General features: G+C 42.4%; 1 protein-coding gene across 1 annotated transcript; it reads left to right on the plus strand.

Annotated features, from left to right (window-relative positions):
- Window positions 1-8,780: 8,780 nt before the first annotated feature.
- LOC124410801 (probable cyclin-dependent serine/threonine-protein kinase DDB_G0292550) lies at window positions 8,781-13,802 on the plus strand. Its single transcript, XM_046889425.1, has 4 exons — window positions 8,781-8,971; window positions 10,330-10,725; window positions 10,818-10,901; window positions 10,982-13,802. Exons 1-4 carry the CDS (start codon window positions 8,951-8,953, stop codon window positions 13,217-13,219), a joined length of 2,739 nt encoding a protein of 912 aa, XP_046745381.1. The 5' UTR covers window positions 8,781-8,950; the 3' UTR covers window positions 13,220-13,802.

Below are 13,802 nucleotides of genomic sequence, written 5' to 3' on the forward strand. Positions count from 1 at the left end.
TTATCTAATCAATTCCGACGATCTCCGAATTCGCATCGTTTCGCATTACTTGTATGTATGTACATACCTATGCAACGTATCTGCATTACACTATAGTATGCAACGCAATTGATTCTATTGCATGGAAAAAACTGATAAAAAAACAATGCCTTTAAATACACCCACGAAAAGGAAGGAATGAATGAAAAAAAAAGAAAATTCAAAATCCCGTCATACGTGTGTCCGTTTTAATTATACCTACTCGTGCAACGTGTACGAGGACACGATCAGAGAAGTAAACGGACTGCCTACATGGGCACATCGCATGTCGGTTACGGGGCAACACACACGACATTCGGTTGGCGATCGCGTTGGTCGCCGAGAGCTGTCTGCCTGATTACGGCTACTCGTATTGACCAGTGTTGTAACTGGTAGGAGATGATTTCTTTTCCTACACCGTCTGAAGCGGCGGCAGCTTCGTCGTGTAGGTAGCCAGAAGACCCTGCATACCATGGACCTCGGGCTCTGACTCATTTCGAACTAGTGGCGCTAAACGAAATTGATTTACCTAATGTATACAGTCGCGTTATAATCGATGCCCCTGGTGTCCCACCAGCTCGCTCGCAGCTGTGCACATCCGTTAACGACACATCCGGGGCCCGATTTTTAAATCACATACCTCGTGAAAATATCGTTCATATCTTCTCAATGCGAAGGTGTGTAGCTGCACGAAATTCAGTTCCGTTCCGTAATGGTATTCAAATTATTATGGAAAAGACAAAAATTTCTTCACCCATCATCCTGACACAAATTTTAGTTCGTTGACTTTAACATTAAAGGTGACTGATAATAAATAGTTAAAAAAATACTGATGTATATACAGAATTACATTTTGAATTCATACCTCAAGGGTGCAAACTTTGTGCAGAGGTGCAATTTCAACTTGGCAGTCTGGAAATTTATACCGAAGGTCGAACGAGTTCCCGGAAACTTACAGGAATAACTGTGCAAAAATCATGGGCACAGAATTTTCCATAATATGTATTATTACAGAGTGACTGTAATGGCCGACTGCACCACGGGTTTCTTGTTAAAAAAAAATCTTGACACAGAGAAATTCCAAACGTTCTCAGAAGAAACAAAAATAAGGCAATGCAGCGAATATACGAGTATGAGAAAAGAAGACAGCCTCTCTAAAATTTATTTTTCAAATAACCCCAATATCTAAATTGAAAAATGAAAATAAGGAGGTCGATAAATCTGCGCCCATCATAGGTACAAAATAATAAATCGCGAGGCGCGTAGTATGCGCAACAACTAAGAGCCTGGAGTCAAGTCACGTGTGCAGTACATAATGAAAAACCGTGGTTGTGCATCGGATGGCATCGTATTTCGCGTCTCGGGTCTCGCAGTTTCGTTACATCCATCTAATAAAGCAGCGAGCCGTACGCAGACGGTTACACGCAGATACGCGGTTAAAGTCGTAACGCGCATACGTAGGCCTAGGTACAACCCACACGTAGCAGCGCAGGGCACGTTAAACGTGTACGTATACGGCACAGGCATGCGAGGTGTTGAAGATTATGCGCAAGTACGCATGGGTACGTGCGTACTACCTGTTGCCGAGCGGTGCGGGGGGCGGCCAACCCGAGTCCAAGGCACTTGCGGGGGCCGAGGGCAAGGGAGGGGGGACTGGCGACAGACTGGCGGGCGCACACCTGCGCTCGCCGCCTCGACGCCTCTCGCTCCGCGCCTCACCTCGTCGCGCCTTGCGTTGCGCTGCGTTGCGCTGCGTTGCGTTGCGTTGCGCTGCGGCGACTCGGAGGCCCGGGAGCGCACCTACACACCGACCTCTCATACCCTGCGTGACCTCTTCTCCCCCGCGGTGCGCCCTCGGCGTCGCCCACACGGCGACAACAACAACCACGACTGGAACAACAATGACGATCATCGGGACGCGGTGATGATTATGGTAATAGAGTGTGCAGCAGCAGGAGCAGCGATGGCGGTGCCGGACGTCACATTTCGTAGATTGTTACTACGTTTTTTCATTGTTTTACTGTTGAATAGGAGGAACTCGAGACGGAAAATGCGGCCACATTCTATAGCAATATTTATTATTACCACAATCTTTCCGTTAACTTTTCTTCGGTCCGAAACAAAATGCGACTTCGACTTTCTACGAATTATGTGACAGTGCATCCCATTTTCTCACTTCACCTGCATTACCAGTCATTGGTCACATAATTCGTACAGAATTGTTGAAATCGCATTTGTTGCTTCGGATCGAAAACAAGTTAGTCGGAAGGTTAAGGCATTTGTACAATTTCCTTTTTTTGACAGGGAAAGGATCCGTGCGCCTGATTCAGGCAATCAGAGTTACAGCTCATGTTCAGCTTGAGCATCGTATCTGGCGAATATTGGGTATTTGTTTTAACATCGTTTCGGATGGTCATTGCAAGATACGATGCTGAACCTAAACATGATCTGTAACTCCGATTGCCTGAATCAGACGCACGGATGGTTTCACTATTAAAAAAACTCACGGTATAGATCGGTCTAAGAAAGAAATGGGTGGGGGTCAAAACTTGGAAGGATCAATATTTAAAATGGCCGATGTATCGAAATTTTTCGATTGTTCGAAAATCAAGATTTCGAACAGTTCAACTTTCGTTAGTGTATTTTCGCATGCTTGAAATTTCGATATAACGGGCATTCAAAATATTGATCCTTTCAAGTTTTAACCCCCACCCAGAGAAATGAGAAATGAAAAAGGCGAAGGCTAGGCTCGCCGAACGATTTTAAGGGCCCATTTGTCACCCCTTATCTTCTCTCGCGTCTCTCGTTTATAGGTATACGTTCGGCATCCACTCGCCGCGGTTGACAACGCGTTTCAAATCCTCTACGTTCGACGGAGAACGCATGGTTAACTACACACAACCCTAACCCAACCTAACTCGTTCCGATGCGGTGATATCGGATTTCGATGTTCCCGCAGACTACGTGTAGTATTGCGGTCCCTTTTAATTAGGATTCCTGGCTTGTTACCGATCTTCTGGGAGTTGAGGGGGAAGACGAAGTTAGAAGACGAAAAAAAAAAATCTATTCAATTCTCCCTCGAATATACATACTAATCAATTCGAAACGTCATCTGCCCAGCCACGTCTTCTCGGTATATCGAGTAATCAGTATCAAATTACGATTACACTAATTGTGGTATGATTAATTGAATTTGCTGATTACGATTTTCTGCGACAGATTATTTTACCCAGTCGACATAAATTGATAGAAAAGGAATTGGCCTTGCACATGGAACATAATTTTGGAAAATAGTTCTAAACCATAAAGTGGCTGCTTCTAAGTACAGTATTTGTTTCTGATTAAGATAAGCGCGTATTTGTTGTCGGGACTATTTCCCGCCTGTATCTGATTATCCACATCTTTACGTTTCAAAAATCCATTTATCTATCGATGTTGTGCAGCTCACAATCAGGCGTAAGCCTAGGTACCTACGCGTAGACGCATCATGTATATCTACGACTATTTTAATAGATAGGTATTGCGCTATGGACAAACATAGCGACATTTCGCCGGACGGCTGATAACGCCGTCACCTTGGCCTACCTAACTTCGTTATGGCCTTTGGGCCAGTCCACCAGTCGTGGAGCGTGGAATATACCCGGCAATCACGACGATACTTAGGTACATACACATGAATGCGTGATATAACGCACGGACGCAGCGGGCATGTATACGTATATTTATAATACAAATCACACCCACGCTGTGCCGTGTACTTGAGGATATAATAAATCTTGTCTAGTTTAGCATTCCCTCGTGGCGTCCGGACCATCTCGACTCCTCTTCTTCGCCTTCTTCTTCTTCTGCTTCTTCTTCTTCTTCTTCTTTTTCCCCTTCTCGTGTCTATATAGCTGCGTATAAACTGTGTGAGAGATTATGCACAGAGTTCTACCTATGTGTTGTGTACATACGTGTAGGAACTCTCTGCAGCAATATAACGTGGCGTATCTTACGTACCTTATACGTACCTATATATGTATATATATATACACATATGCCTTGTATGCATCCTGCATATACTCCCATGTATATCTATACGTATTGGTTAGTCGAGAGGGTTTTATACTAATGCTCATATATATTTGACTTGTCAAGAGAGGAGCGGCCCGACACTCCACGTGCTTTTACATTCATGAAGGCTTCGTCGGGTCGCCTTCAAATGGACCAAGAGCTCTCAGAAAATATCCATGATACGCTCAAACGAAATTCGTGTTACGATATACTCCAAGACATTTTTCGGGAATAAAATCGTTGGCATGCGAAACGAATTAGGTTCCAATTTGCTGCGGTCGCGTTTTATTATACTGTCGAAGAAATATCTTCCGCTATACCGGAGACGAACCTTGTAACTTACTATACCTGTTACGTAATTATTGACCGTGTGGAGATCGATCGATCGATCGATCGCGCAGGTGTCCGCGAGATCGGCATGTTTCAAGGATTAGAATCGTTGTGTAATAAACGCGCGATAAGCGAATCTTGGACGTCCGTGCACATCTTGTATGTATATTGGTATAAATAGTATGTAAATTTTTTACATCGTACATATATGTATCATTCTTCAGTCAACGACGTATATATGTATATTTCCGTTTGCTAGCTGTCGTCCTCCACTTACAAAAAATATAATCTCACGATTAATCGCAGTCCAATGTTATCTATGTCATTTGAATGCATTATATTTATTTCTGATGTACATACATAATTCCTGACTTCGGATTCAAAATTAGTAACGTTTCTCTCGAATCGAAAAATAAAAGGGAAAAAGTAAACTGAGATAAATATTGAAAAATATCTGTTTGAAAAGAAATTATTTGTATAGAAAATGGATACCGACAACAAGGAAGTGGTCAAAACTGGGTTACTACAATTATTATAGTTATACGCAAAATTTATCTATCAAGGTGGTTGTATTTTTAATCGAGGAAGTGGAGTTATATAACTCTTCCACTACAATTATATTCGCGTTTATAGTTTTATACTGAGATTTCATAACAGCCGCGGAGATACGCAAGCCTGTAATGTGTAGTATTTAATGGTTCGTGTAGTATTCGCAAACTAGCGCTTACCGATGCGAGCGTAGATTACGTATGCAAACCAGCTATACCATACGGTACGCGTGTATGTGTGCGAACCAACTTCCGGCCACAAGTTGATTCGGTTCCCGAGGAGCTTATTCGAGGTATACGCGCGAGACTCAGAAGTGTCGACTCGTCATCCTGTAAAGCGCTGATTTGACAAAAATAATAGAGAATTTCCTTAGTACGGTGCATGTGACTAGCATTGCGGTCGTGGCAATTACCTAAAAAACCAAGAGTCACGTCAGATATATCACCGGCAGTTTCCTGTGAAACTCGCCTCTCAACGCCGGTAGATATGCAACCGAAGCTGCGTTGGCACGCTGCACATTCAAAATGTGGTTTTGTTTGCCTGTAGTCTGTCCAGTTTCATATAAAACCTCCGATGCAATACCGCACAGAATGTCATCTAACGTAACTGCCACGCTCATTATTGTCGAGTATTAGTATGTTGCCATTTATACGTGGATATATCATCATTTTTTCACAGCAGCCATTTTTTTGCCGTAGCAATTCACAGTGCAGTCAGTGAATATCGCCTTGCGTCGTTAGTTTGCAGAAAAATGAACCGTGGATAAGCCGCCGCGTAAACACTACGGTGAACCGTATCTTCCTCATTTTTTTTACTCGATACATTCATTTTTTTATGTCAGATTACTCGTCATTGATTGTACTGTTCACTCCTCGCCGATACAGTTCTTATCTGACCCTGTTGTGGTTGGCCGGTGCGTGAGTACCCAAGATACGATTGACACCTGTTTTTAATTGTTCAGGAACCCGAGTGCAATACACCTGATATTATTGTGTAGTTCAGAAGGTACATTTAGTTCGGTCGAATCGACCCGATAATCTTATCTGCAGTTTTTTCTCCCTTTTCTTCATTCTTACTTTTTTGCGAATGCCACAATCTCGTAGACCTTTAATTTTCGGTAAAACCCGCTATGTTCTTATCTCTAACAATCGATTTACACCTTGTACAAATTGTAAGTTCGAATGAGGCTGATTGTGAAACACATCGAATTTTTAAATCACCTATGCGTCCCTGATAGAGGAAACAGGAAAAATTTTAACGACATGACTTGCGGGTATATATTTGTCCTTCCGATGAGATAACTAGTTCGGCTGTACCCGGGTGCTCAGAATAAGTTTGATACGATCATAGCATAAGTTCGAACGTTCTCGTTAATCACGATTCACGCTATTATAAATAACGATTATACAATATTTTCTCCCCATTCGACAACTGTGATATTTTGATACGTCATACACATGGGTCACTACCCGCAACTGATGGGTTCAAGTTATCAAAATACGCGTGAAAAGTTATACGTGCAGATGGGTATTCCTTTTATATTTTCTTTCCTGGCGTTTATAATGCGGCATATGCGGTATACCACATCAGCATCAGCTATTTATTTTCTACATACCGGATGTGGTTGTTTGAAGAAATCCTTCTCTCTATTCACACCAAGGTAACCGTCATGCGTATACACGGACTGTAAATAACTATATATGTATATAGCATACATGACACACACATATATATATATAGCATATATAACTTATATACACAAACACGCACCTATATACGAACAGAGATAGTATCTCAAATTATAAATGTGACGGTGCCATGCATGTATGTACCTATTTACAAAGTTTGCGGTTACTTGCGAGGCTCTGATTGTGAACAACCATGCGGAATTCTGGATCTAGTAATCTCACTCAGGCCTCGTTTCTTCGTTTCTTCTTTCATTTTCTTTACAACGGTAGCAACGAGGTCGATTATGTTACTGCAATGATATATGTATACGATGTTATACCATTGCCCCCGGTATAACGCGGATGTGCTCATTGTTACGTCCCCCTCCCCCCATCACATCTCCTCCATCAGGTTTAACCGTCTGCATTAGCTTTTATTACTATCATTATATCCTCTGGTTTTACTTTGCCTGCATAGGATCATAAAATTGTTGTTATACGGCGATCATTACTGGAAAAGTTTAGTGTTTTGCACTTCCAGTACGTATTGTATTGTTCGTTCAGTTCGTATTTACCGTTTCACAAACGATTAGAATGGAAAGATGTTGAAATTATATGGTTATCCTGGAAATCTAGCGATGTTTTTTCGGTACGAAGATAAAGAAAATATATGCCTACCTATAGATGTATGGTCTTTGTGGCCTCGGTTTCGGTGCTTTAACACAGCTTCATTTAAAACCTAAAAATAATTCCGTGCGTGCAGGTGGCTATAATGCGAAACGCTCTGGCAGTTATAGTTCAAGGCTGAAGCCTGCGATTGTTTCTTATTTAAAAAAAAGTTATTTGTACTTGACCCTAATATAATTCTGTTGAAAATATATTGCGGTTTGTTTATGAACTGCTTGTTAGGCTGGCTATGCAAACTATGTAAGTTATTGCATTGCCCCCCCCCCTCCCCCTCACACTCAATAAAAAAATGTATCCTAATTCATCTTCAAAGTTTGCAGACAACTAATAAAAGCACGTGACTTTGGTTGTAATTTTTTTTTTCATCCTCTTTGTTAATGTTGAACAATTGCGAAGTTGAAGATGTTTGTTTTGCAAATTCGGGCATTATGACATCATAATATTATATTCCGAATCGGGATTAATATACTTCAATAAAATTAGAAGTAAAGAACAATCTACATCAATAAAATGTAGAAACGATTTTTCAGAATTCTAAGAAAACAAAAGTTTAAAACAATCCTACTGTTAGCAGAGCCTTGTTATGCAGAATGCACTTATCGACGTGTTTACTGAAAATAAAGTTGTAACAAGTGGGATACGTGGGCCACTTAGTGCCATCTATAGCCATTCCAGATTAGTGCGCCTTCTGCAGTGTCGGCATGAGATCGGCCTCAAATAAAACCACCTGTTGATGCATTGACGATCAAGCAGACGAAGAAAAGCCGGAAAATGAAAACGCCTTTTCGATTCGCGGGAAAGATTAAGAAAAACTTGAGAAGTCTCATACAATATCTGTAAATTAAACACGGCATTGACGTAGTCGTAAATTTTCTTGATGATAAATAAAGCATGATGGTGTTTTCTTCATTCGTATTTTAGCCTATACATTTTTTACAACCGAATGCGAGGAAAACATTCGAGTAATCGCGTTATAGTATTGTTTTTATTTTCATTCAGGATTGCTTATGGAAAGAATATACATAATTTTTCATTTGATCAAGTCGGGAGGCTTCTTACCGACCGAACGCTCTGCCACGAAGCGTCGAATGTCTAACTGTACGACTAACTATCGGCTCCAAGTTAGTATAACAAAAAAATCACAGAGTGAGCTGTGAATGCCGAGTTTTTCAAGTACGACGGCACGTCTAGGAAAGGTGTTCGTGATCCGTGCAGACGACAGAAAGATCGTGGACGACACTTGACGTCTGGTGAGAAGGTAGTGCGAGATTGCTGTTCGGTGATACATCTGTCGCGGAAGGATTAATTCCGTGTATTTATTCAAAACCTTCCAATGAAAAGGACCAATCGACGATCGTCGTTAACAGCGTGAGGCATTGTTTTTCCAGTGAATACAATTGTAACAAAGGGAAATATTTTCATTATAAGGAAAACAGAATTGTACCCAAAAATTAAAAGCGAAAGGTTGTAACCAGGTATCGTTCAGGTGTATACATATTTGTAAGAACACGAGTTGCAGGAAATCCTCGTCTCGAAGAAACGAGACTACTGACCGTGACGGTTATGAGGACGCGTAATTTTGGAATCGTCGAGGACTCGTTCTACCGTTTAAGTTGCTCGTTTTATTTGACAGCTGACACAACGCGATGGCCGACGAAAAGTGCAAGGTACGTGCAGTTTTGTGAAACCTTTAAAAACCACGAAGACATCTCTCACGACCATATTTCCCAACAATAAAAAGCACGATTCGGAGACTCTAACGCCCCCTTATCTGCCAACGAGATGACTTCCTCCACGTACATACGTCCTACGTACACTACGACGCTCTTTACCGACAACCGACGCTGCAGCGACATGACGTGACGCCTTTTTTATCATGAGGCTGAAGTTAGTAACGTACGTTATTGCAATGATTGACGTTTCGGAAAATGGTTAATTCACAATTGCAGGAATGTCGGAAATTCAGTAGATCATAAGAAGGAAAAATGTATTCATATTTTGATAACTTAACTACTTCAAAGTCATTATAAACTAGCAAAATAGTGATTTTTCTCACCAATGTTTCGTTTCTTTACGTTAATGTTACTAACTTCAGCCTTGTTTTTTCATATACACTCTGACTACAATCTGTAACAATATTTGTAACCGTTCTTTTTTTCTTTAACGTTTTAATGTTGATTGTAGTCCGCTGATGGAAAACATATTGCATGAGTGTACTTCCCCTCGGTGCGGGAAATCGTTGTTCGGAAAATGGGAAATTCGAAATATGTACGAAATCCACGGGTTTTCCGCCACGTAGATAGTAGCTGAAACATTTTTAGTTTGAAATTCATATTTTAGACGGTGATTATCTCTTCTCCAGAACCGACAAAATTCCTTGAACTATGCGTTTATAGTTTTTCATTTTTTTCCGTCGATTGGAAAATTTTTTTATACAGATAAACTTACTTCTTACAAAGACTCCTGTGTAGAGCGAAAATTTTTGATCGCGGAATAAAAGCGGCAGATACGAAGAAGTCTGAAACTGTTACATTCTTTGATTGCAGTACAATACGACTTATCCTTGCAGTTATTTTTATCCCAGACTATGGCTGTTCATGTGACAATCCAGACTTTAGAATCGAGATTAAAACTTGAATGAAAATATTTTTTAATTTCAGTACAGTTTTAAGCTTCTCTCAATTTTTATTGGCGATTGAAGGTCCGGGAGTACAAAATTTATTTCTACTCTGAACCGGTCGTCATCAAGGTCGTTGAAATATTCTAAATTGGCTATAATCCACGAGATCGTTTTAAGTACTTATATCATTCGAAATCAACTATTCACTCAGGTGAAAAGATGATTGAACAAATAACGACCTTGTCTGCGTCAGTAATTCCTATTTGAATTCGTGATCACACGAAGTCTTAAAGTAACATTGCCGTGTGAAGTCATACGGCTGTAGTAATTGAAAAATATTTCTTATGCAACTTGAGTTGGACGTTTATTATGTGTGTCTGATATTTTGTTTTTGTTTTGTTTCAGGAATGCGGATGCATTTGCACCCAGTGCCGTGAAAACGTTGAAAATCATGCCGACATGCACTTGCACGTTGAAATAGAACACCTGCGGCAGAGGCTGCTCGAAAGAGATAGCCACATAGTCACTATGGAGACTCAATTTCTTAACGAGGCTGATAGGTTTCCTAACGGCGAATTGGCTTCGATGAGAGAGGAAATGCTCACGTGGCAAGATAAATATGCAAGGCTATACGAGGCCCACAAAAGAGTACAGAAGGTGAATCAAAACTTGGAGGATAAGCTGCTGAGGATAGTGGATAAATGCGAAACGGAGAAAAGCGCCTTCACAAAGGACATCGCAACCCTTTCCCATCGATTGGCTGATGCTAATTATACGATACACCGATTAACACAGGACAATGTTAGGACACAGTATAAAAATCAATTAAAATTTCGCGTGAGATTCGCTCTTCCGATGCTGGCTTTCTCTAATCACATAATTGTCAATTTCAGGAGAAGTACAGAAACGACGTGAACCTTGCCATCCAATTGCTGCAGTGTAAGCCCTCGAATTTCGTCAGCCAGAGATACGATTCGGTATACAACGTTTGCTAATGATACTTGAATTTGCAAATTGCGTAGATTCCAATATCTGAAATATATAATTTCGATTTCAGCTCCCCTCCGAGGTCCAGGCGAAAGTGAGAACGTACGTTTCTCAAAAGAGGGTACCAAACGAGGCCGTAGCTCCGCCGGATGTCAAGAGTATAACGGTGCCGATATCGACCTTTCCACCGACGGCGATGGTCTACAACGTTACGAAGACCAACAACGTCGACAAGGACAGCGACGATGAGAGCGACGACTCGAAACCACCAGTCGACATAGTTTCGGCTGCGATAATGGCGAAGGTATTGGAAGAACGGGAGCGTGAGAGAGTGTTCGCGAAACATTGCGACACTTGCACGTGTCACAGAAGCATACTGACGAACGACGTGGAAACCCAGACGTCGAACATCGGCCGAAACGAGTCGGACAATTTTACGAGTCAAAATTTCACCCCAGAAAATATGTCCGATTACAATAACGGCGCAGGTTTGAAGGGCCAAAATGAAATCTCGAACCAAAGCGAAGACAGCGGGTCTAATTTAAGTGTAAATAATACCGCGAAACGTGCTGCTCTGCAGTTGCAGTACGTGAATGAGAGGGGAAGCCTCAATCAGACCTCGACGAGGGGCGCTCAGTCAGTCAAAACGGGGGACAACGGTCCGCAGTCGAAGAAGAAAAACGAGGCTCAGAAAGACGGCGGCACGAAGAAGATGGCCTCTCAGTACAGTCCGATGAAACGGGCGACGTTCAACCAAAACCCGGGGGAAAGATCGTCGAGGCAATCGGCGAATTACAGAGCTTCGAAGAAAACAGAGTCCCACGGTAGTTACAGACTGTCTTCTAAGTCAGGCAGCGAGTGGACAAAGTACGAGCAGGTGCCCAGCGAGATCGATCTCATCGATCTAAAACAAAACTCGCTGCCGCAGCGGCAGATTGACGTGATAAACGACAGAATATGGAAGAACGATGGCAGGTCGAGATCGAACGGGGGATTCAAGTCTAGCTCCGCGAATTCCAGCGTTGACGCTGGTCCGGATCCGGGGAGGAGCGAGACCAGCGACCACACTATAGACGTGATAAACGACAGGATATGGAAGAGTACCGTGAACGGAGGGGCGAGGACTGACGGCGGAATCGCTAAGCCCCGAATGACGCTGATCGAGGTGAAGCCCTTAGCGATGGACTCGACGTCTCTTCACATGCAGCACCACCAGCAACAGACGGACGCCAGACTCCAGCAGTTGGAAGACACGGCAAGCCCGAGTTTCAGCAGCGACAGTTTGGTTATATCTAGTTCAGATCCTCCGAGCACCTCGAGCGAGCTTGGCAATAACAGGATAATGCTGAGCAAGTTGTCGGTAAACAATATGAACAACAATAACATAAACAACAGTAACAGTTTGATGTCGAATTGGCAGGACAGAACGACGGGTCCTCGAGGTTGTTCGATGAGGATAACGCCCGGTTCGAAAAACATCCTCCTCGACAACGCGGGACACTATCAGTCGATACTTTACACCAGCGGGACCAACGGAGGAAACGGAATCGGACGACCGAACACCGCGCTTGTTCACAGCACCACGAAATCGTCGAGGTCTGGCGGCTCGACGTCGACGAGTAGCGACGAGAATTCGCCGGTATTGCCGAGCGATAATTCTCAGCTCCAGAGGGTCGCCGAGTGGATAAAAGCCTCGGGTCCCGTTGAACGAGAGGCCGGCGTTAAGTCGGTGGATTCGGACCGGAAGTCGAACGACGAGATGTCCGTCAAGACGCTTAATACGGCCTTGACGAAAATAAAGGACGGAAAATCGGAGCTGATGGACATTGGAAGCGACAATAATACGCCAAATGGACAACTCAGACGTTTCACGGACCTGGACGTGAAGAAAACGGAAGCTGGTAACGGGCAGAATTGCAACACCATTCGCGGACGAACGAGAGACTCCAACCACTCGAGGTCCAGCCATCCTCACAGTCTTCAGATAGTCAAGGATGGTCTTGCGGATCTGATTAGCTTCGAATCTCCAACCGACGACGGTGACGATGATCATCAATTCTCGTCGAGTAGCGAGTGTCTTGCGGTTGGTGACGATCGTGCCATAACTTCCCTACCGAAAACCACAGATGTCAAAGTTACCAGAGTAATGGAAGAGACTTACCTCAAACTTGCCGCTAGCCTTGATCCGACTAATTTGGGACTTTCGGACTCGCAGCGAGCCGATATTACTATAGAGAAATACAGGAAAGAGTACAAACGCACTCACGGACAAAAATTACCGGAAAAAAACTCCGGGTCGACTTCATAATATTACGCTATCATCTGCTTTTTAGCGATCAACGCGAGTAATTTTTATTATTCTATGATTCACTGGGGAATAGTTTTAATTGTTATTTTAAACTGCCGACCCGCAAAAGTCCGTGCCATTACTTCACTTTTTACTGGCTATCGAGTCGGAAAAAAATTGATTGTTTATGAGACCTACAGTAGTCTAGTCAAAAAAGCGTTCAAGTGACTAACTGACGGAATGATAGTTTAGATACTGCAAGTAAAAAAAATTGGCACGAATTCGATTAGACCATTTTTTCTCAATTAAGTTGGTTGGAATAGCTTTTAAATGAAGGAAAAACCGCGAATCTTGACCACGACATCTCTTGTAAGTTATCGATGACTATTTTTTTCTTCATTCAGTACTAACTAACTATTATTTCTATGAAATTCAACTTCATCAACTTCCGGCATTCCTTCCAACTTCGACTGCATATTTTTTTCTGACGTATCTTTAGCTGAAGTCTATATACGTGCAAAACATTGATTGTTTGGCCGAATAGAATTCTTGCCGTGACTGAAGTGTTCAGAAAAATGGACAGTAAAAAAAATGAAAATAAACT

Source organism: Diprion similis, chromosome 10 (genome assembly GCF_021155765.1).
Source record: "Diprion similis isolate iyDipSimi1 chromosome 10, iyDipSimi1.1, whole genome shotgun sequence".
Classification (NCBI taxonomy): domain Eukaryota; kingdom Metazoa; phylum Arthropoda; class Insecta; order Hymenoptera; family Diprionidae; genus Diprion; species Diprion similis.